The sequence below is a fragment of the Trichomycterus rosablanca genome, chromosome 6 (assembly GCF_030014385.1).
Source record: "Trichomycterus rosablanca isolate fTriRos1 chromosome 6, fTriRos1.hap1, whole genome shotgun sequence".
Taxonomy (NCBI): domain Eukaryota; kingdom Metazoa; phylum Chordata; class Actinopteri; order Siluriformes; family Trichomycteridae; genus Trichomycterus; species Trichomycterus rosablanca.
The window spans coordinates 42,401,825-42,424,479 of record NC_085993.1 but is presented as its reverse complement, the minus strand read 5'-3'; the positions used below and the strand labels follow the sequence as shown (position 1 = coordinate 42,424,479).

The 22,655-nt window shown below is 39.4% G+C and overlaps 1 protein-coding gene across 1 annotated transcript in view; it reads left to right on the top strand.

Annotated features, from left to right (window-relative positions):
* Window positions 1–1,470: 1,470 nt before the first annotated feature.
* Window positions 1,471–22,655, top strand: part of LOC134317150 (sodium- and chloride-dependent GABA transporter 2-like) — a 36,940-nt gene continuing 15,755 nt past the window's right edge. Inside the window, exons 1-5 of the mRNA XM_062997883.1 lie at window positions 1,471–1,670; window positions 3,408–3,610; window positions 8,597–8,731; window positions 11,829–11,969; window positions 12,170–12,251. Of these exons, the coding sequence (XP_062853953.1) occupies window positions 3,415–3,610; window positions 8,597–8,731; window positions 11,829–11,969; window positions 12,170–12,251 (554 nt within the window). The 5' untranslated portion in view covers window positions 1,471–1,670; window positions 3,408–3,414. The remainder of the gene's footprint in view (window positions 1,671–3,407; window positions 3,611–8,596; window positions 8,732–11,828; window positions 11,970–12,169; window positions 12,252–22,655) is intronic.

Here is a 22,655-nt window from a genome sequence, read left to right as displayed (position 1 = left end):
TAACTGGACGAACCTACAGTCACGGTTGTCGCAGCTCATTGGTTAATTTGATATACGCGTCATCATTAATTGCGGAGACAGAGACGCCTGGGCGGCTTTGTTTACCTTGTTGCTACACGACACTGAAACGGATTATGCGGAACAGATGATTATGATGATTAATAAATTAGTAAATTAAAAACAATAACATGTAGGAAATATATGGCGGGCCACATTTGATTGAGCGGGGGGCCGTATACGGCCCGCGGGCCGGAGGTTCCCCACCCCTGGTATAAACAATGAGGTGGTTTTAATGTTATGGCTTATAGGCAGGGCCGGCGCTAGGGGGGGGCTGAGGGGGGTATTGCCCCCCCAAATTGTGTCTTTGCCCCCCCAAGCACAATGCAAGCAACGGCTATTTTTAAAATTATCTCTGAACCAATCACAAAAATGCATTTTGTTTTACAGCGTGAAGATATTTCCTTGCTTATTCCTGATTGGCTCTTTGAGTCATATAAAAATCGGCAGACTGCCCCAAACAGTTCAGTTCGGCAGTATATGTTCTGTTAGTGTGAGCGAGAGGCAGGTATACTGGTAAACACTTTTTTTTTTACAGAATTAGTATTCTTTTGTTTTCTTTATATTTTAATTTCCCAATAATATAAATATTCTCACTCATTCCTATTTCCACGTTTGAATATTCTCAGTCTGTGTGTAGGTACATTTGTCAGCTTTGACTTAAATTTGTATTAAAGCCTTTCAAGAAATAGAGTTGTTCTATTAGTAATGGCAATTTAATTAAGGGGGCGTATTAAAATGAAATACAATTAGATCATCTTTTTTCTCCATTTACATAATCAACATGTATTTTTTAATCATTGGGTTTTAAGTTTAAGTTCGAAAACATGCATTTTTATTTCTTTACCTCATACATCACTTTAAGCCAGTATCAATAGCTTGGCTGTCATCATTCATGCACAAATCAAGCCTTGAATATATTTCTGGCTTCAAAAACATGACTATCAACATGCCCCCTCATTAGGTTTTACTGCCCCCCCAAGCAAAGCAGTCCAGAACCGGGGCTGCTTATAGGTGTATATTTGTTAAGGTTTTTGGATAGTAAAGGATGAGTTTCAATCATTTAGTTACAGTAAAAAGTGCAGCTGCACAAATTGTTTAAATCCCAAAACAACAACAAGTCCTAGTAGATGTAAACTTTTAACTCTAATCTGTAAATATTTCATTCTACTACACTGTCCAAAAGGTTACTGATAAGACTGTTGTTGTTGTTGTTGTTGTTAATAGCAGGTACATGCTTTTTAAGCAGAAAAATAACAAATCTCTGCTGAACTCTGACCCTTTGTTATTTGATTTGGATAGCCCTGGTGTACACTGTGATCCAGCAGACAGTATGTATAAGCTTATTCAAAAAACATATCTGCTCATTTAAGATCAAAATCTTGTCTCTCTATTCTTAATCTTAGTGTTGTGAGAGAAAAGGGCAGGATCAGATCAGTATTAGAGGCTTAAAAACATCCCTGGTTCCTGGGCTCTTGACTCCTCCTCAATTCCTCTCATTCCTGTTGTGTCAGTGTTTCATTCTGCACCGGTGCTCCTAATGGACACAGTCGTGTTCAGAGACAGTCTACCTTACAGAAAACGAAAAAGACAAACACCTGCAAAAACCTCAGGTACAGGTCTGATTACACTTTTATTGTATTGTATTGTTTTATTTGTAATACACATGTAAAAGGGACAGAAGTGTTGCAGTTAGTCAAGTAGTTTTTTCTCAGTACTTTAGTCAGATATCTGCACAAAGGGTGTAAAATAGACAACAGATAATTATTGTAAACTTTATGTGACATTTATGGTGACAACTGCAATGCAAACAACTGTACATAAACAACTGTACAATTTTAGTGAATTTGGGAATAATACTGTAAGCAATTTGAATTCAGTGATTGTGTGACACCAGCTACTGTGGTTTCATTGACATACAAAATATGTGGGTCTGGTCAGGAAATGAATGACATTTGACTCTCAAAAGAGGTAAAGAAGGGCGTTTCCTAGCTGTGTGAATGAACTAGAGAAGAGAGAATGCTTTTTTGTCATATATATATATATATATATATATATATATATATACACATATACATATACATATACACATGTACAGTACAATGAAATTCTTCTTCCACACATCCCAACTTGTTTGGAAGCTGGGGTCAGAGTGCAGTGTTAGTCATTGTACGGCGCCCCTGGAGCCAAGAAGGTTTAAGCCCTTTCTTAAAGGCCCAACAGGGTCGGCATGACAGAGTTGAGATTTGAGCTCACAAACTTTTGATTGAGAGTCCAAAGGTCTACTCACTAGGCTACCACTGTCCCACTAAAATAAAAATCTATTTTATAAAAGTACCCAATTGTTCTGTGAAATCTTTACTAGCATAAACCAACCAACACCAGCAGAGTCAGATTTTCTGGTTGAAAGATATTTTCCAGATGCTTTGGTAGATTATTAATACACATATATTACCTATCCTATAAAAATAATCATAATTCCTAATCATGGGCAATATGCGACTAGGTTGTTTGTGGAATGATCAAAGACACATTTTTTTACAAGCATTTATGAGCAAGGATGCAGTTATTTAGGAGCAAGACCAAAACACAATGTTAAATGCCTGTGATCTTTGATCCCCCACATGGCACAGCATTTTGAACTGCAATAACCTGTCAACAGAGAGAATATAAAGTTGTTCATTCTTTCTTTGTACTGTTATCAAATGAATACTGTTAAATCAAACCCTATTATAAACATTTTAAAGAAAAGCAAACTGAAGCTTTTAGAATGACCCTTACAGTCCTGTCTTGAACGTTATTAAAACTCTGTTTGTAGGTGTTATGCATGCTAGACAGTCCAAGCCTATCTCAGAACTAGAAGTGTTTTGCAAGAAATGGGTAGGAGTGGGTGTTCCTAACACAAGAATAGAAGTCTAAAAACATTTTCAAATTAATAGAAGGTCTAAAAAACAATTTCAAATTAATAGATGGTCTAAAAAACAATTTCAAATTCTCATATCTGTCAAATGAGGTGTTAGGTACACACTTTAAAGAGTGTCAAAATGCACAAGCTGCGATTAATACTTTTTATAACAACAACATATGACTACTCTATTATTTAATTCAGTTAAGTTTTATTTGAACCACACTTTTGAAGAACAAGTTTTGTCAAAAAGTAGCTTGACAGCGATTTCAGTCTAGACCCATACTGGCCAAACTGAAGACAATGTCAAGGAAAACTGCAGAGATGTTGAGAGAAACTATGAAAATATAGAAAAGTTCAGACTTGTTGAAGATAAGCATTTTAATTAAAATAAAAACGATTCGTTAGTTTTTAACTGCTCATATTACACTTCTTCTCTTCTTAGGAGCACCATGGAGCATAGCCAGGAGCCTGAGGTGAGATTAAAGCTGATAAATATGGCTGGCTCCAAAGCACAACCTCCGGTCAAATCACAAACAAGAGAACAGTGGTCCACCAAGATGGAGTTCTTCCTGGCTGTTGCGGGACACATTATTGGTTTGGGAAATGTTTGGAGGTTTCCTTATCTTTGTTACAAGAACGGTGGTGGTGAGTCAGGAAATACTTTTTCTTATTGTTGTAACCTATATAGTGCACACTTGCTGTATTATTTTGTTTGAATGCGCCTTTTTTATAAGGTACACTATATGGTCTAAACTGTACCCCCCCCCCCCCCCCCCCCCCCCCCCCCCCCCCACACACAATTATTGACTTTTAGAATTTCAGACACAAAGATTGCTAACAGCTTTATAATATTAGTTATAAGAAATTACTCCCAACTTTGTGGCTACAGTTTGGTCAAGGTAGAAGGCTTTGCTGTAATCACCAGACCAGGCATAACGTTATGTCAGAATACACAGTGCATCACAGGACCAGTCAGGGTGCCTATGCTGACCCCTGTCCACCGCCAAAAGCGCCAACAAAGGGCATGTGAGCATTGGAACTGGACCACGGAGCAATGGAAGAAGGTGGCCTGGTGTGATGAATCACATTTTCGTTAACATCACATGGATGGCGGGTGCATGTGTGTCGCTTACCTGGGGAACACATGGCACCAGGATGCACTATGGAAAGAAGGCAAGGCAGTGGATCCATGTGGATGTTACTTTGACATGTATCGCCTACCTAAGCATTGTTCCAGACCATGTACACCCTTTCATGGAAACTGTATTCCCTAATGGCTGTGGCCTCTTTTAGCAGGATAATGTGCCCTGCCACAAAGCAAAAATGGTTCAGGAATGGTTTGAGGAGAACAACAACGAGTTTGAGGTGTTGACTTGGCCTCCTAATTCTCCAGATCTCAATCCAATCGAGCATCTGTGGGATGTGCTGGACAAACAAGTCCGATCCATGGAGGCCCCACCTTGCAACTTACAGGAGTTAAAGGATCTGCTGCTAACATTACGGTGCCAGATACCACAGCACACCTTCAGGGGTCTAGTGGAGTCCATGCCTCGACGGGTCAGGGCTGTTTTGGCAGCAATAGGGGGACCAACACAATATTAGGAAGGTGGTCATAATGTTATGCTTCATCGGTGTATGTTAAAACAGAATGCCTTTACTGGTCAAAGCGAAGGGTTAGCCATTGTATGGCGCTTCTGGAGCCGAGAGGGTTAAGGGCCTTGCTCAAGGGCCCAACAGTGGCTACATGGTAGAGCCAAGATTCGAACACACAAAGACTCACTTAGACCTGCAAGTAAACCAGATTACTCAGAAGAAAGCCACATGGACACAGGGAGGGTATGGGTATGCAAAATCCTTGAAATCACTGACCAAAGATAAGGACTGAACAAAGGACCCATGTTGCTATTAAACACCTGTGCTACCAGTTTTACCACATTGGCACCATTCCTCTTTCTCCTAAGGATAATGGGGTGTTTAAAGTCTTTTGCTGGCTACATCAAAGCGAAAGCATGTCCTAGCCCTAACCCTCCCAGGGTTGAAGATGTTATCTAGTAGGGGAGACTCAAAGGGTAGATAAAGGCGATGAGAGATATTTAGCATGTCAAATATCTGGATTTGGATCTATTTTTCCCATAAGAAATAATGTAAATTGAATTAATCTGTGCCAGACCTCCCAAACCACCCCCTTACCTAACATTTCTAATGTCTTAAATGGTCTTTTTTGTTATAAATACAAGTGTATTTTCACTTAAATCTTAAATTATAGAATAGACATTACTGTAATAAACAATAATGAACAACAATACACAGTAGTACTGTACTGTACATAAAAACACACATCACATTTCAGTACAGTACGTGTGCTGTACCCATACACCATAATACATTTCCTTCTCTTTTTTATAAAATGTATCTACCAGAAACAACAATAACTCTCATATTTCTTTATTATTTCCTTCTTTATTTCAATAGTTTTGTATTTTGTAGGTGTAACTGCACGAAAGAAAGAATACTTTACTCAGCGAATTCCTTCTTCTCTCTCTCACTCACTTTCCCCTCTGTCTGATACACAGTGACAGCTACCGGCAGGAGTTATTATACAACAACAAATAATAATAGATTGATTCTTTGAGGCCATTTTAATATAGAATTCTACAAAATATAAAAAAAACACAAAAAAACACCCTCCGCTCACTGTATATATAGAGAGAGAGACGGTCGGAGTCAACTTGTTCGTGACGTCACGTGTTTCGCGAATTTCGGTTTGTAATAAAAAAAAATAAGTTGAAAAAGATCGTTCGTAACCCGAAATGTTTGTATGATAAACTGTTCGTAACTCAAGGCTCTACTGTATTTGTTTCTATAATAATTTAATGTAGTCTCACCACATATGTTTAACAAGGTTAAGATCACGAATGTTGACCACAAGGACATAAAGACAGGTGTCCTTCTCCAACATTATATTAGATTTGTTTTATTTGCTTATTTCTAATTCACAACATTTTAATTCTTAGTCACAATAATAAATCGGATCTGTTTTGGATTGCCATTATTGGAGTTGTGTGATTTTTCTTTTTAAACAATTGTCACAAATTGTAAAAATGGATTGAAAGTAAAATGACTAGTAAAAATTTTTTTTAATTAGCAACATATCTGCTGGGTTAGTTGGTGAGTGGTGATGTAGTCTTACCACATATGTTTACCAGGGTTACGATCATGAGTGTTGGCCACAAGGACATGTTTACTGTTTACCATTACAATGTAGTTTGTTTATTAGGATTTTAATGTCATGTTTTACACTTTGGTTACATTCATGACAGGAATGGTAGTTACTCATTACACAAGGTTCATTAGTTCACAAGGTTATATCAAACACAGTCCTGGACAATTTAGTATCTCCAATTCACCTCACTTGCGTGTCTTTGGACTGTGGGAGGAAACCGAAGCACCCGGAGGAAACCCACGCGGACACGGGGAGAATATGCAAACTCCACACAGAAAGGACCTGGACCGCCCCACCTGGGGATCGAACCCAGGACCTTCTTGCTGTGAGGCGACAGTGCTACCCAGTTAGCCACCGTGCCGTTTTTGGCAGCAGGAAGCAGGTTTTGTCCAATTTCTCTAAGTAAAGTGGACCATCCATTTTTTTATGAATCTTGACAAGCTTGCCAATTCTTGCTGCTGAAAAGCATTTGATCATATGAAGCATATGATATAATGCTACTAACATCTTGTTTAACAGTGGTGGTGTTACCTGGCTTGTTATATTTTTGACAAGCATACATTTTCAGGTTCAGGCTGCGTAGATTCATTTAAGTCTGATCAAACCACAGGACTTGTTGTTTGGAAAATATTGCATCAATCTTAATATTAATTGTCTAAACTAAAGGGAATGCAGGTATCAGATCAGACCCTTATTATTATAAATATTGGTTCTGGAGGAAAAGCATAAAACTGGACACTCATGTTTAAGACAAGCTGCACAAAATCTATAAATCTATAATCATCTATCTTAGATTATCTTGCTTGATGCATGATGCTTAAACATAGAAAAACGGGATATTCTGCTAGCACACCAGTGCAGAGATTCTGAACTCCTCGGTTCAAAACTCGACGTTGCCACCGCTCAACTGCACTGTAAGCCCGGATAAGTTCAATCTACTTAAAAAATTTGAGGAAACCGGTTGCCTTAAAAAAGTTAAGTAATGTATAATGAAAACTTGAGTTAGCATAACTTAAAACATTAAGTTATTACACCTAAAAGGCAAGTTGATTAAACTTTATTTTTTTGGTTATACCAACTGCTTTTCCCAATAATTCTACTTATCTTGAGCTCTATGGACAAAAATATTGATTTCTTCTTAGTTTTCATGTTAATTACGTTTTAAATATCAATTAGAAATGTTTATAGAAAAACAGACAGAATAATAAAATTATTTTTCTTTATTTCACTTCAGAAGTATTTACTTAAAATACAATATGTCATGAAAACATCTTAAAAACTGTACAAAATGTATATAAAGTTCTGATGAAACGCAAACAGCTCTTCACAGTAACCATGAACCTGTACTCAGTTTCACACAGCAAGCTGATTTCTTAACGTTTGGCTGCAGCTCTCTAAAACAAAACAAAGAAACAAGAAACAGAAGTATTAATATCAGCATTAATACCATTCATTTAAGGATTAAAATAAAGCAGGCTAGCACACTCTTTGCTTCGTATGAAGGCTAGCATGCTAGCATGTAGCCTAAACACGGCAAATAAAGCAGCGCTGTTTGATTATTTGTTTAGTGTCAACATTAAGATCATTTATTTTAAACAAAATTGTTAAGTAAAGTACAACACTTAACAAAATTGGACGGAAGATGAAAAAGTCCCATCAGACTGGTGTACATGCTACTCAAAAATAGCATAATGAGTAAGAAAATGTTTGTCCATTTAGTTTAACAAAGGTTCCACTTCACAAAAGACAAGTTTACTTTTGCAAAAAGCCTTAAATGAAAAGTAAAAAGTAATTTGCAACAACAGGTTACAAAAGTTAAAACAAATGGCTACCCGAACACAAGAAAATCATTTTTGCCTGATTCACCAACAGCAAGCTGAAAAAAGGCGGACTTACATGTAAATGGTGGCGTTTTTCTGTTTAATTACCTTAACTTAACTTTTTTAAGTTAATCTGATAGAAAAGTATTTTTTTTTAAGTCCGGGCTAACAGTGTGGGCGCCATCTGGCGGGCATAATTAGCAGTGCCTGCAGCAGACAAGGTTCTGCTAGGGTGGGATGAACGGACTATATGGGTGGGGTCTTCAAACGCTGTGTAAGGATCCTGATTGGCAGATAGAGAGGTGCCTGTGCAGAGTGCGTGGGTGAAAAAGGGTTCAGGAAAGGGCTGCGCACAGGTCGAAGGAGGCGTGAGCAATATACTCTCCTTGACTGCAATCAGGGATCCCCCAGCAGTGGAAGACAAATTTACTACACTAAATTGGGGGAAAATGGGAGACATAGCAACATAGCAAAGCTGTGCACATAAATAACAGCAGAACACACAGTTTGTATGAATGTGTTCTCTTTAGATAAAAAGTGGTTCAGTTCAGTTCTATTAAATATTTTGTTTTTCTTTCTGTTTTTAAGGAGCTTTCTTTGTGCCTTACATACTGTTCCTGATTTCCTGTGGTATACCTCTTTTCTTCTTGGAGACATCATTGGGCCAGTACACTAGCCAGGGTGGAATCACCTGCTGGAGAAAAATTTGTCCTCTGTTTGAAGGTGACCAAACTTTTTAACTTTTATATTTTTAATTGACTGTGGGATTTAATGTAGCATTTGAAATTGCATGAGCAAATCTTAGGATTTTATAATGCCAGGAGAAGAATAGAAGAATAAAAGATGCTAGAATAGTTAGAATAGTTAGTTGAAAATCTAGATTTTATTGTGTAATTAGTTAAGTGAACCTTTGTCTAAACATGTTTACAAAACGTGTTTTTCAAAAAGCCCTCCAAAAAGATCTTTGTGTTATCTACATGATTAGATTAAATTATATAATGTATATAATTCTTTATACATATATATATATATATATATACAGTGTATCACAAAAGTGAGTACACCCCTCACATTTCTGCAGATATTTAAGTATATCTTTTCATGGGACAACACTGACAAAATGACACTTTGACACAATGAAAAGTAGTCTGTGTGCAGCTTATATAACAGTGTAAATTTATTCTTCCCTCAAAATAACTCAATATACAGCCATTAATGTCTAAACCACCGGCAACAAAAGTGAGTACACCCCTAAGAGACTACACCCCTAAATGTCCAAATTGAGCACTGCTTTTCATTTTCCCTCCAAAATGTCATGCGACTTGTTAGTGTTACTAGGTCTCAGGTGTGCATATGGAGCAGGTGTGTTCAATTTAGTAGTACAGCTCTCACACTCTCTCATACTGGTCACTGAAAGTTCCAACATGGCACCTCATGGCAAAGAACTCTCTGAGGATCTTAAAAGACGAATTGCTGCGCTACATGAAGATGGCCAAGGCTACAAGAAGATTGCCAACAGCCTGAAACTGAGCTGCAGCACAGTGGCCAAGATCATCCAGCGTTTTAAAAGAGCAGGGTCCACTCAGAAGAGACCTCGCGTTGGTCGTCCAAAGAAGCTGAGTGCACGTGCTCAGCGTCACATCCAACTGCTGTCTTTGAAAGATAGGCGCAGGAGTGCTGTCAGCATTGCTGCAGAGATTGAAAAGGTGGGGGGTCAGCCTGTCAGTGCTCAGACCATACGCCGCACACTACATCAAATTGGTCTGCATGGCTGTCACCCCAGAAGGAAGCCTCTTCTGAAGTCTCTAAACAAGAAAGCCCACAAACAGTTTGCTGAAGACATGTCAACAAAGGACATGGATTACTGGAACCATGTCCTATGGTCTGATGAGACCAAGATTAATTTGTTTGGTTCAGATGGTCTTAAGCATGTGTGGCGGCAATCAGGTGAGGATTACAAAGATAAGTGTGTCATGCCTACAGTCAAGCATGGTGGTGGGAATGCCATGGTCTGGGGCTGCATGAGTGCAGCAGGTGTTGGGGAGTTACATTTCATTGAGGGACACATGAACTCCAATATGTACTGTGAAATACGGAAGCAGAGCATGATCCCCTCCCTCCGGAAACTGGGTCGCAGGGCAGTGTTCCAGCATAATAATGACCCCAAACACACCTCTAAGACGACCACTGCTTTATTGAAGAGGCTGAGGGTAAAGGTGATGGACTGGCCAAGCATGTCTCCAGACCTAAACCCAATAGAACATCTTTGGGGCATCCTCAAGCGGAAGGTGGAGGAGTGCAAAGTCTCGAATATCCGCCAGCTCCGTGATGTCATCATGGAGGAGTGGAAAAGCATTCCAGTGGCAACCTGTGAAGCTCTGGTAAACTCCATGCCCAGGAGAGTTAAGGCAGTTCTTGGAAATAATGGTGGCCACACAAAATATTGACACTTCAGGAACTTTCACTAAGGGGTGTACTCACTTTTGTTGCCGGTGGTTTAGACATTAATGGCTGTATATTGAGTTATTTTGAGGGAAGAATAAATTTACACTGTTATATAAGCTGCACACAGACTACTTTTCATTGTGTCAAAGTGTCATTTTGTCAGTGTTGTCCCATGAAAAGATATACTTAAATATCTGCAGAAATGTGAGGGGTGTACTCACTTTTGTGATACACTGTATATACGTATATAGATTTAATCCTGCCTTAAAGCCTAATTATATTCCTGTGTGAACTTGCCCCTGTAAGTCTGTGCCCTTATGCAGCTTGTTTAGTTACATTCCACCCCCCCTTAATTCTAAAAAGCTTCACTTGTTGTAAAGACTTGATTGACATTAAAATTAATATTGGACCATAAACTCACTGAACCTTTTGCTCTGTTCATAAACAACTTAGTGGAACTAGTCTTAATTACTTGTTATTTTCTTTCTTATTTGAAACTTGCAGCTGTAGGCAACAGTGATAATCCTTTACAATTTAAGTAGTGTTTTGGCAAATATCTGATTTTGAGTCATTCTTGACTTATTATAGAGTGTAAATACACTCTACTCTCAGAAGAGTCAGCTGCTTTGATATAAACTACATGGCCAAAAGTGTGTGGATACCCCCTGATTATCAAGTTTAAATTTGTTTTGCCTGCATCAGTTCATAGCAGGTGTAAACAATCATATAAAGTAAATTATATGCCTTCAAGATTGTAGCAACAGTTTGAGAAAAATATTTTGATGTTCCAATATTAACCTCTTGTGGAAGGAGTTGTCAGAAGAGTAGAGGATGTTATACCAACAAAAGGAGGACAAGCTTCAACCATGATCATAGATTTATACCAGTTCAGATGAGTCCCATATTTTTAAATATGATATTATATTGAGGGTGGCACAGTGGCTTGGTGGGTAGCACTGTCGCCTCACAGCAAGAAGATCCTGGGTTCAATCCCCAGGCAGAGCGGTCCGGGTCCTTTCTGTGCAGAGCTTGCATGTTCTCCCCGTGTCTGCGTAGGTTTCCAAAAACATGCAGTCAGGTTAATTGGAGACACTGAATTGTCCTATAGATGAATGGGTGTGTATATGTGTGTTAGTCTGCCCTGTGATGGACTGGCACCCTATCCAGGGTGTTACTGTGTGCCTTGGGCCCTTTGAAAAGCAGAGATAGGCTCCAGCACAATACACAATCCACCACAGTTGAATAAGCGGTTAAGAAAGTGAGTAAGTGATATTATACTGAAGGATGATTAATTGTGTTAATGTGTCCCTATAGTGAACAAAACAATAAAAAAAAACTTTTGTTCAGACAGTCTATGATCTTATATGTTTTTCAGGGCTGGGCTATGGGAGCCAGGTCGTGGTCCTGTACACTGGAGTTTACTACATCATTATCCTGGCCTGGGCATTTCTTTACCTCTTCTTCTCCTTCAGATCAGAACTGCCATGGGCTACCTGCAAGAACAGCTGGAACACAGGTAATACCTCCGGCACTGTAACCAACTAACACCTAACTACAAGTAACTACATGTCCTTTTAATGTAACATACTTTAGTTGAACCTATTAATGTAAAAAAAATTTTTTATCTTAGTAGTAGCAAAAAATGTTTTTTTTGTATGAGCCCAGCTGTTACCCAGTGTACATTTTTACCAGCTCTGTTTATTTTTGGTGTTACAGAGTACTGCATTGAATCTAGCAGGAACAACACTACTGAACATATTCCAGAAAAAATTACATCCCCAGTTATGGAATTCTGGGAGTAAGTATTTGGGAATGACATCCCATTAAAACTAAGCAGAATATGTAAATGTATAGACATAAATAAAATAGTTACTTAATACTTTTAAGTATTACTATTCAAAATAGTTTTATTTGTATTTGTTTGTGTATAGACTAAAATGCAATTTCACACTGTTATGTTAAAATTAGTGACTGCAATTCAAATGCCATTTTTAAAAAGAATTTGAAGATCCAGGTCTAACATTATTGTTGGCCAGGGTTACTAGAGGTCACTATATGTATAATAATATATTTTAATAAAATCAAATAAAGTGCTATACTGAAATGTATTAAAGCTTAATGAAACACAACAAAAAACAACCTCGAAAACAAACTGTAACATATTTCATATTTAGACTACTTGCCTTGCGCATATAAGGAATTCTTCATGTCAAATAACTACTGGGGCAGTACAGAGTACAGTGGTTCTGTACAACTGGAGCTTTCCCTTCATTGGTAATGCAATAGAAGGTTTGGTGCTGCATGCATTTGCCCTGGTAACGTTAAAAAAAATAGCAAAATCTGTGGAGTTTCTTCAAAAAGACAAATAGTAACAGTGGCGTAACTAGGAGCTCATGGACTCCAGTGCAATTTATAAAATGTCATATTATATACAGTGGGGGAAATAAGTATTTGATCCCCTGCTGATTTTGTAAGTTTACTCCCTTACAAAGACTTGAACAGTCTATAATTTTTATGGAAGGTTTATTTTAACAGAGAGAGACAGAATATCAACAAAAAATCCAGAAAAAAAACATGAAATAAAAGTTATAAATTAATTTGTATTTAATTAAGGGAAATAAGTATTTGATCCCCTACCAACCAGCAAGAATTCTGACCCCCACAGACCGGTTATGTGCCCATGAGGCACACAAATCAGTCCTGTCCCTGTATAAAAGACACCTGTAACAGAATCAGTTTCTTCCATTCAAATCTCTCGACCACCATGGGCAAGACCAAAGAGCTATCAAAGGACGTCAGGAACAAGATTGTAGACCTGCACAAGGCTGGAATGGGCTACAAGACCATCAGCAAGAAGCTTGGTGAGAAAGAGACCACTGTTGGTGCGATAATTCGAAAATGGAAGAAATACAAGATCACAATCAATCACCCTCACTCTGGAGCTCCATGCAAGATCTCACCTGGTGGGGTAAGAATGATTCTGAGAAAGGTGAGGTCAGCCCAGAATTACACGGGAGGAGCTTGTCAATGATCTCAAGGGAGCTGGGAGCACAGTCACCAAGAAAACCATTAGTAACACACTTCGCCGTAATGGATTGAGATCCTGCAGTGCCCGCAAAGTCCCTCTGCTCAAGAAGGCTCATGTACAGGCCCGTCTGAAGTTTGCCAATGAACACCTGAATGATTCAGAGAAAGCTTGGGAGAATGTGATATGGTCAGATGAGACCAAAATTGAGCTCTTTGGCATCAACTCCACTCGCCGTGTTTGGAGGCAAAGAAATGCCCGGTGGGGATGGTGTTCTTGGGGTCATATCCAGCATTTCTCTGCTCCCAGCTCCCTTGAGATCATTGACGAGCTCCTCCCGTGTAATTCTGGACTGACCTCACTTTTCTCAGAATCATTCTTACCCCACCAGGTGAGATCTTGCATGGAGCTCCAGAGTGAGGGTGATTGACTGTGATCTTGTATTTCTTCCATTTTCGAATTATCGCACCAACAGTGGTCTCTTTCTCACCAAGCTTCTTGCTGATGGTCTTGTAGCCCATTCCAGCCTTGTGCAGGTCTACAATCTTGTCCCTGACGTCCTTTGATAGCTCTTTGGTCTTGCCCATGGTGGTCGAGAGATTTGAACGGAAGAAACTGATTCTGTGACAGGAGTCTTTTATACAGGGACAGGACTAATTTGTGTGCCTCATGGGCACATAACCGGTCTGTGGGGGTCAGAATTCTTGCTGGTTGGTAGGGGATCAAATACTTATTTCCCTTAATTAAATACAAATTAATTTATAACTTTTATTTCATGTTTTTTTTCTGGATTTTTTGTTGATATTCTGTCTCTCTCTGTTAAAATAAACCCTCCATAAAAATTATAGACTGTTCAAGTCTTTGTAAGGGGGTAAACTTACAAAATCAGCAGGGGATCAAATACTTATTTCCCCCACTGTATGTATAAGTTCATACAGGTTGGGCTCAGCAAAATAATCTACAATAGACTTCAAGTCCAAATTCCTGGCTCTGGTATTTATAATGCACAGTTTTAGTTATTTTAATTTTAATTAACGAAAACAATATAATATAATAATAATGACCTGGCAATGTAATGACCCAGCCAATGGGGGGGCAGTGAGGTGAGTGGTTGAGTTAATGTCGTGGAGGGCCCCCACCTGCCGTGGGCCCCAGTGCAACTGCCCCCCGTAGTTACGCCCCTGAACAGTAACCAGTGAAAAAAGACATCTGAAGTTAATAACACTTAGGATATTCTATTAATATTTCATTATAAAATGTTATAATTGGCAAATATAAAGAGTTATACTGTCTGCATCATCAAGACAAGAAGTGCTAAGCTAATTTGCTGAGATATTACTGCTAGCATTGGTGCTTATGCATAATATAAAAAGTATTAAAAAGTGAATTACAGTCTGATTGTGATATACACTGATTAGTCATAACATTAAAACCACCTCCTGGTTTCTACACACACTGTCCATTTGATCAGCTCCACTTACCATATAGAAGCTTTTTGTAGTTCTACAATTACTGACTTTAGTCCATCTGTTTATCTACATGCGTTGTTAGCCCTCTTTCATGCTGTTCTTCAATGGTCAGGACCCCCACAGGACCACCACAGAGCAGGTATTATTTGGGTGGTGGATCATTCTCAGCACTGCAATGACACTGACATGGTGGTGGTGTGTTAGTGTGTGTCGTGCTGGTATGAGTGGATCAGACACAGCAGCACTGCTGGAGTTTTTAAATTCCATGTCCACTCACTGTCCACTCTATTAGACACTCCTACCTAGTTGGTCCATCTTGTAGATGTAAAGTGAGAGACGATCGCTCATCTATTGCTGCTGTTTGAGTAGGTCATATTCTAGACCTCCATCAGTGGTCACAGGACGCTGCCCACGGGGCGCTGTTGGCTGGATGTTTTGGGTTGGTGGACTATTCTCAGTCCAGCAGTGACAGTGAGGTGTTTAAAAACTCCAGCAGCGTTGCTGTGTCTTATCCACTCATACCAGCACAACACACACTAACACACCACCACCATGTCAGTGTCACTGCAGTGCTGAGAATGATCCACCACCCAAATAATACCTACTCTGTGGTGGTCCTGTGGGGGTCCTGACCATTGAAGAACAGCATAAAAGGGGGCTAAAAAAGTATGTGGAGAAACAGATGGACAACAGTCAGTAATTGTAGAACTACAAAGTGCTTCTATATGGTAAGTGGAGCTGATAAAATGGACAGTGAGTGTAGAAACAAATAGATGATTATAATGTTATGCCTGATTGGTGTAAGAGATCTGAAGGCCTCTTACCAACCCCTTTTATTAAATCTAAAGACTAAATCTAAGACTACATTTAGCTGATCGAACAACTTTGTTTTTTTTAAACAATTTTAAACAAGTTGAACAAGTTTAAATCAAGAGCAAAAAAAAAAAGGTTAAAGTGTAAAAAACCAAAACCTTTAGCTGTCCAAAACATCCTCTATTCTAACAAGAAATCAAAACAAAGAATTTACAGAGGTATACTTCTGTTTTTATCCCTCACAAACTCCTCCATATCAAGCCTATTGGTTATGACCTTTTATGAGGCAGCATAACAATTTGTTTTCTTTCATGCAGCATTGTGCGACAAAAGGGAGTAAGAACCCTCGACAGTGTAGAGAAAGAGCTAGCAGATGACTGCACTGGTGATAGCTGTATCCTCAGCATCATCTGAAAGCTGGGATGTGGCATTGGCAGGTTCAGTTGCATTTTTTGAAATCAGAAAACAATGCATTATGTTTTCTTACAGATGTAGGTGTATTAAATGCAGAGATGTTCAAAAGTCACAAAATACGAGTCTGAGTCAAGTCACAAGTCAATATAATATACACAAAACATATATTGCAAGTGTAGCGTAAAAATAAACGAATAACATGTAAGTTCAGATAAAAAAACAACAACAGATTAACAACTGTATTTTGCCGTTTTACTTAGTGCCTTTACTTTCCTAGGTACCAGTTAAAAGCTTAAACTGACGTTTTGTTTTCATTGCAAATTACTGCACAGCGGCCAAAATCCCAAACACAGCAAAAGGTCCGTAATACTGCTTACCTTAAGCTCTTCCAGATGCTATTAAATTTATAACCGTGTGTCCCAATAGGAATATAATCCGTTATTTTGTAAATGTGCTTATAATTAAAAACCTCCAAACTTTTCCTGGTTGTGAAGTAAAACACGAACTCGTTAGAAAGCCAATCAAGCGTTTCATTGACAATCATCTGTGTGATGCTGCAAACTAAATAAATGCAAAAAACAGCATTTCTTACTAAAAATTAAAATCAGAAGGTCTGATTGGTTCAGAAAGTGGTTCTTACAATCATTAGTGCCAATTCTGTAGGAGCGTTTCATTTACATTATCTGTTACTGTGAAGTGCACTACGTATGGTTTTCCACCATTTTAAGTAGGGAGCAACGCTTCATCACTTCGGCGGAAGCTGGAACATTTACCCATTGCGTGCGTCGCAGGTTAAGACTGCCGGAGCGTTATTAGAGAGCAGAAAGTGACACGATCAGAATGATGTCGGATCATAATATATTTATATATATATATATATATATACATATATACATATATACAGGGGTTGGACAAAATAACTGAAACACCTGTCATTTTAGTGTGGGAGGTTTCATGGCTAAATTGGACCAGTCTGGTGGCCAATCTTCATTAATTGCACATTGCACCAGTAAGAGCAGAGTGTGAAGGTTCAATTAGCAGGGTAAGAACACAGTTTTGCTCAAAATATTGCAATGCACACAACATTATGGGTGACATACCAGAGTTCAAAAGAGGACAAATTGTTGGTGCACGTGTTGCTGGCGCATCTGTGACCAAGACAGCAAGTCTTTGTGATGTATCAAGAGCCACGGTATCCAGGGTAATGTCAGCATACCACCAAGAAGGACAAACCACATCCAACAGGATTAACTGTGGACGCAAGAGGAAGCTGTCTGAAAGGGATGTTCGGGTGCTAACCCGGATTGTATCCAAAAAACATAAAACCACGGCTGCCCAAATCACGGCAGAATTAAATGTGCACCTCAACTCTCCTGTTTCCACCAGAACTGTCCGTCGGGAGCTCCACAGGGTCAATATACACGGCCGGGCTGCTATAGCCAAACCTTTGGTCACTCGTGCCAATGCCAAACGTCGGTTTCAATGGTGCAAGGAGCGCAAATCTTGGGCTGTGGACAATGTGAAACATGTATTGTTCTCTGATGAGTCCACCTTTACTGTTTTCCCCACATCCGGGAGAGTTACGGTGTGGAGAAGCCCCAAAGAAGCGTACCACCCAGACTGTTGCATGCCCAGAGTGAAGCATGGGGGTGGATCAGTGATGGTTTGGGCTGCCATATCATGGCATTCCCTTGGCCCAATACTTGTGCTAAATGGGCGCGTCACTGCCAAGGACTACCGAACCATTCTGGAGGACCATGTGCATCCAGTGGCGGTGCCGTGTATCAGGATGACAATGCACCAATACACACAGCAAGACTGGTGAAAGATTGGTTTGATGAACATGAAAGTGAAGTTGAACATCTCCCATGGCCTGCACAGTCACCAGATCTAAATATTATTGAGCCACTTTGGGGTGTTTTGGAGAAGCGAGTCAGGAAACGTTTTCCTCCACCAGCATCACGTAGTGACCTGGCCACTATCCTGCAAGAAGAATGGCTTAAAATCCCTCTGACCACTGTGCAGGACTTGTATATGTCATTTCCAAGACGAATTGACGCTGTATTGGCCGCAAAAGGAGGCCCTACACCATACTAATAAATTATTGTGGTCTAAAACCAGGTGTTTCAGTTATTTTGTCCAACCCCTGTATATATATACAGTATATATATATATATATATATATATATATATATATATATATATATATATATATATACTGGTGCTGGTCATAAAATTAGAATATCATGAAAAAGTTGATTTATTTCAGTAATTCCATTCAAAAAGTGAAACTTGTATATTATATTCATTCATTACACACAGACTGATATATTTCAAATGTTTATTTTCTTTTAATGTTGATGATTATAACTGACAACTAATGAAAACCCCAAATTCAGTATCTCAGAAAATTAGAATATTGTGACAAGGTTCAATATTGAAGACACCTGGTGCCACACTCTAATCAGCTAATTAACTCAAAACACCTGCAAAGGCCTTTAAATGGTCTCTCAGTCTAGTTCTGTAGGCTACACAATCATGGGGAAGACTGCTGACTTGACAGTTGTCCAAAAGACGACCATTGACACCTTGCACAAGGAGGGCAAGACACAAAAGGTCATTGCTAAAGAGGCTGGCTGTTCACAGAGCTCTGTGTCCAAGCACATTAATAGAGAGGCGAAGGGAAGGAAAAGATGTGGTAGAAAAAAGTGTACAAGCAATAGGGATAACCGCACCCTGGAGAGGATTGTGAAACAAAACCCATTCAAAAATGTGGTGGAGATTCACAAAGAGTGGACTGCAGCTGGAGTCAGTGCTTCAAGAACCACCACGCACAGACGTATGCAAGACATGGGTTTCAGCTGTCGCAGTCCTTGTGTCAAGCCACTCTTGAACAAGAGACAGCGTCAGAAGCGTCTCGCCTGGGCTAAAGACAAAAAGGACTGGACTGCTGCTCGGTGGTCCAAAGTTATGTTCTCTGATGAAAGTAAATTTTGCATTACCTTTAGAAATCAAGGTCCCAGAGTCTGGAGGAAGAGAGGAGAGGCACAGAATCCACATTGCTTGAGGTCCAGTGTAAAGTTTCCACAGTCAGTGATGGTTTGGAGTGCCATGTCATCTGCTGGTGTTGGTCCACTGTGTTTTCTGAGGTCCAAGGTCAACGCAGCCGTCTACCAGGAAGTTTTAGAGCACTTCATGCTTCCTGCTGCTGACCAACTTTATGGAGATGCAGATTTCATTTTCCAACAGGACTTGGCACCTGCACACAGTGCCAAAGCTACCAGTACCTGGTTTAAGGACCATGGTATCCCTGTTCTTAATTGGCCAGCAAACTCGCCTGACCTTAACCCCATAGAAAATCTATGGGGTATTGTGAAGAGGAAGATGCGATACGCAAGACCCAACAATTCAGAAGAGCTGAAGGCCACTATCAGAGCAACCTGGGCTCTCATAACACCTGAGCAGTGCCACAGACTGATGGACTCCATGCCACGCCGCATTGCTGCAGTAATCCAGGCAAAAGGAGCCCCAACTAAGTATTGAGTGCTGTACGTGTTCATACTTTTCATGTTCATACTTTTCAGTTGGCCAACATTTCTAAAAATTCTTTTTTTGTATTGGTCTTAAGTAATATTCAAATTTTCTGAGATACTGAATTTGGGGTTTTCATTAGTTGTCAGTTATAATCATCAACATTAAAAGAAATAAACATTTGAAATATATCAGTCTGTGTGTAATGAATGAATATAATATACAAGTTTCACTTTTTGAATAGAATTACTGAAATAAATCAACTTTTTCATGATATTCTAATTTTATGACCAGCACCAGTATATATATATACAGTGAGGAAAATAAGTATTTGATCCCCTGCTGATTTTGTAAGTTTACCCCCTTACAAAGACTAGAACAGTCTATAATTTTTATGGAAGGTTTATTTTAACAGAGAGAGACAGAATATCAACAAAAAATCCAGAAAAAAAAACATGAAATAAAAGTTATAAATTAATTTGTATTTAATTAAGGGAAATAAGTATTTGATCCCCTACCAACCAGCAAGAATTCTGACCCCCACAGACCGGTTATGTGCCCATGAGGCACACAAATTAGTCCTGTCCCTGTATAAAAGACACCTGTAACAGAATCAGTTTCTTCTGTTCAAATCTCTCGACCACCATGGGCAAGACCAAAGAGCTATCAAAGGACGTCAGGGACAAGATTGTAGACCTGCACAAGGCTGGAATGGGCTACAAGACCATCAGCAAGAAGCTTGGTGAGAAAGAGACCACTGTTGGTGCGATAATTCGAAAATGGAAGAAATACAAGATCACAGTCAATCACCCTCACTCTGGAGCTCCATGCAAGATCTCACCTGGTGGGGTAAGAATGATTCTGAGAAAGGTGAGGTCAGCCCAGAATTACACGGGAGGAGCTTGTCAATGATCTCAAGGGAGCTGGGAGCAGAGAAATGCTGGATATGACCCCAAGAACACCATCCCCACTGGGCATTTCTCTGCCTCCAAACACGGCGAGTGGAGTTGATGCCAAAGAGCTCAATTTTGGTCTCATCTGACCATATCACATTCTCCCAAGCTTTCTCTGAATCATTCAGGTGTTCAAACTTCAGACGGGCCTGTACATGAGCCTTCTTGAGCAAAGGGACTGCAGGATCTCAATCCATTACGGCGAAGTGTGTTACTAATGGTTTTCTTGGTGACTGTGCTCCCAGCTCCCTTGAGATCATTGACAAGCTCCTCCCGTGTAATTCTGGACTGACCTCACCTTTCTCAGAATCATTCTTACCCCACCAGGTGAGATCTTGCATGGAGCTCCAGAGCGAGGGTGATTGACTGTGATCTTGTATTTCTTCCATTTTCGAATTATCGCACCAACAGTGGTCTCTTTCTCACCAAGCTTCTTGCTGATGGTCTTGTAGCCCATTCCAGCCTTGTGCAGGTCTACAATCTTGTCCCTGACGTCCTTTGATAGCTCTTTGGTCTTGCCCATGGTGGTCGAGAGATTTGAACAGAAGAAACTGATTCTGTGACAGGTGTCTTTTATACAGGGACAGGACTAATTTGTGTGCCTCATGGGCACATAACCGGTCTGTGGGGGTCAGAATTCTTGCTGGTTGGTAGGGGATCAAATACTTATTTCCCTTAATTAAATACAAATTAATTTATAACTTTTATTTCATGTTTTTTTTCTGGATTTTTTGTTGATATTCTGTCTCTCTCTGTTAAAATAAACCTTCCATAAAAATTATAGACTGTTCAAGTCTTTGTAAGGGAGTAAACTTACAAAATCAGCAGGGGATCAAATACTTATTTTCCCCACTGTATATATTTAAGCAATAGAACACGAGAAGGAGTGTGTTATCGCGAATAACATCACGGCTGTGATTTGGTCGCTCGGTGAGTGCCGTAGATCATCACATTGCGAATATAATTTTTTGTATATATTCGCGATAACACACGACCTCGAGTGTTCTATTGCTTTTATACAACAGTTTTTACAAAATAAAGAAAGAAAATAAATCAACGAAGCCCTGAATTTCATATTAAATATGCTTTAATATTGACAATACCTTCCGCCAAAAAGTAGTTCCACAACGAATATAAAGTTTAACACTACAAAGCAGACATCCCAAGTTGCAAAAACTCATTTCAGGGAGGTAAGAACAACAACAAGAAGAAAGCAAGAACCTCCGAAGGGAAAAAAAGAAATAAAAAAACCTCTTGCACACACCAAAGGCTATGGATGAAAACAGAACTACTAGGGCTTAACTAACTGTTCGCGTTACAAACACATTAATGTTCCCTACATAGTGCACTAGATAGTGTATCAGATCATGGATATATGTTCCCTACATAGTGCACTAGATAGTGAATTAGACAATTGGTTATGTTCCCTACACAGTGCGCTAGATCAGGGGTCGGCAACCTTTTTTGTACACTGTGCCAATAAAAAAAAAATTAATTGAAAATGAAGTACTCAGTGTGCCATGGAATACATTAGTCATATAACACAAACAGTTGATGTGTATGTGACATAAACCAATTAATCAGCTAATTAAACTTACATGTCAGTGTGATCCTTGTCCCTGACTTTCTCTGCAAAGATGATCTATCTGTGGTGTATTTGAGGTGACTTTGAGCTGAACACAGTTCTCAGAGTGGTCTGCAGTAAGCCTGCTTCGTGAGGGGTTGAGGATGGAATTCATGTGTGAGAAGATCTGCTCACACAGATATGTTGATCCAAAGACTGACAGCATCGCCAATGCAACCTTCTTCAAACGGTCATATTTTTCTCGCAGTGATGCCCAACACATGAACAGGGACTGTGCATTTTCTTTAGATGTTTCAAGTGAAGTCCGCAGTTCACAGAACTTCATTGTCCACAGAGATGAGCTCTGAAAGTCAATCAGCTGCATTTCAAAACCATCAATGCCTATCCATTGGAAAATTGACAAGTCCATGTC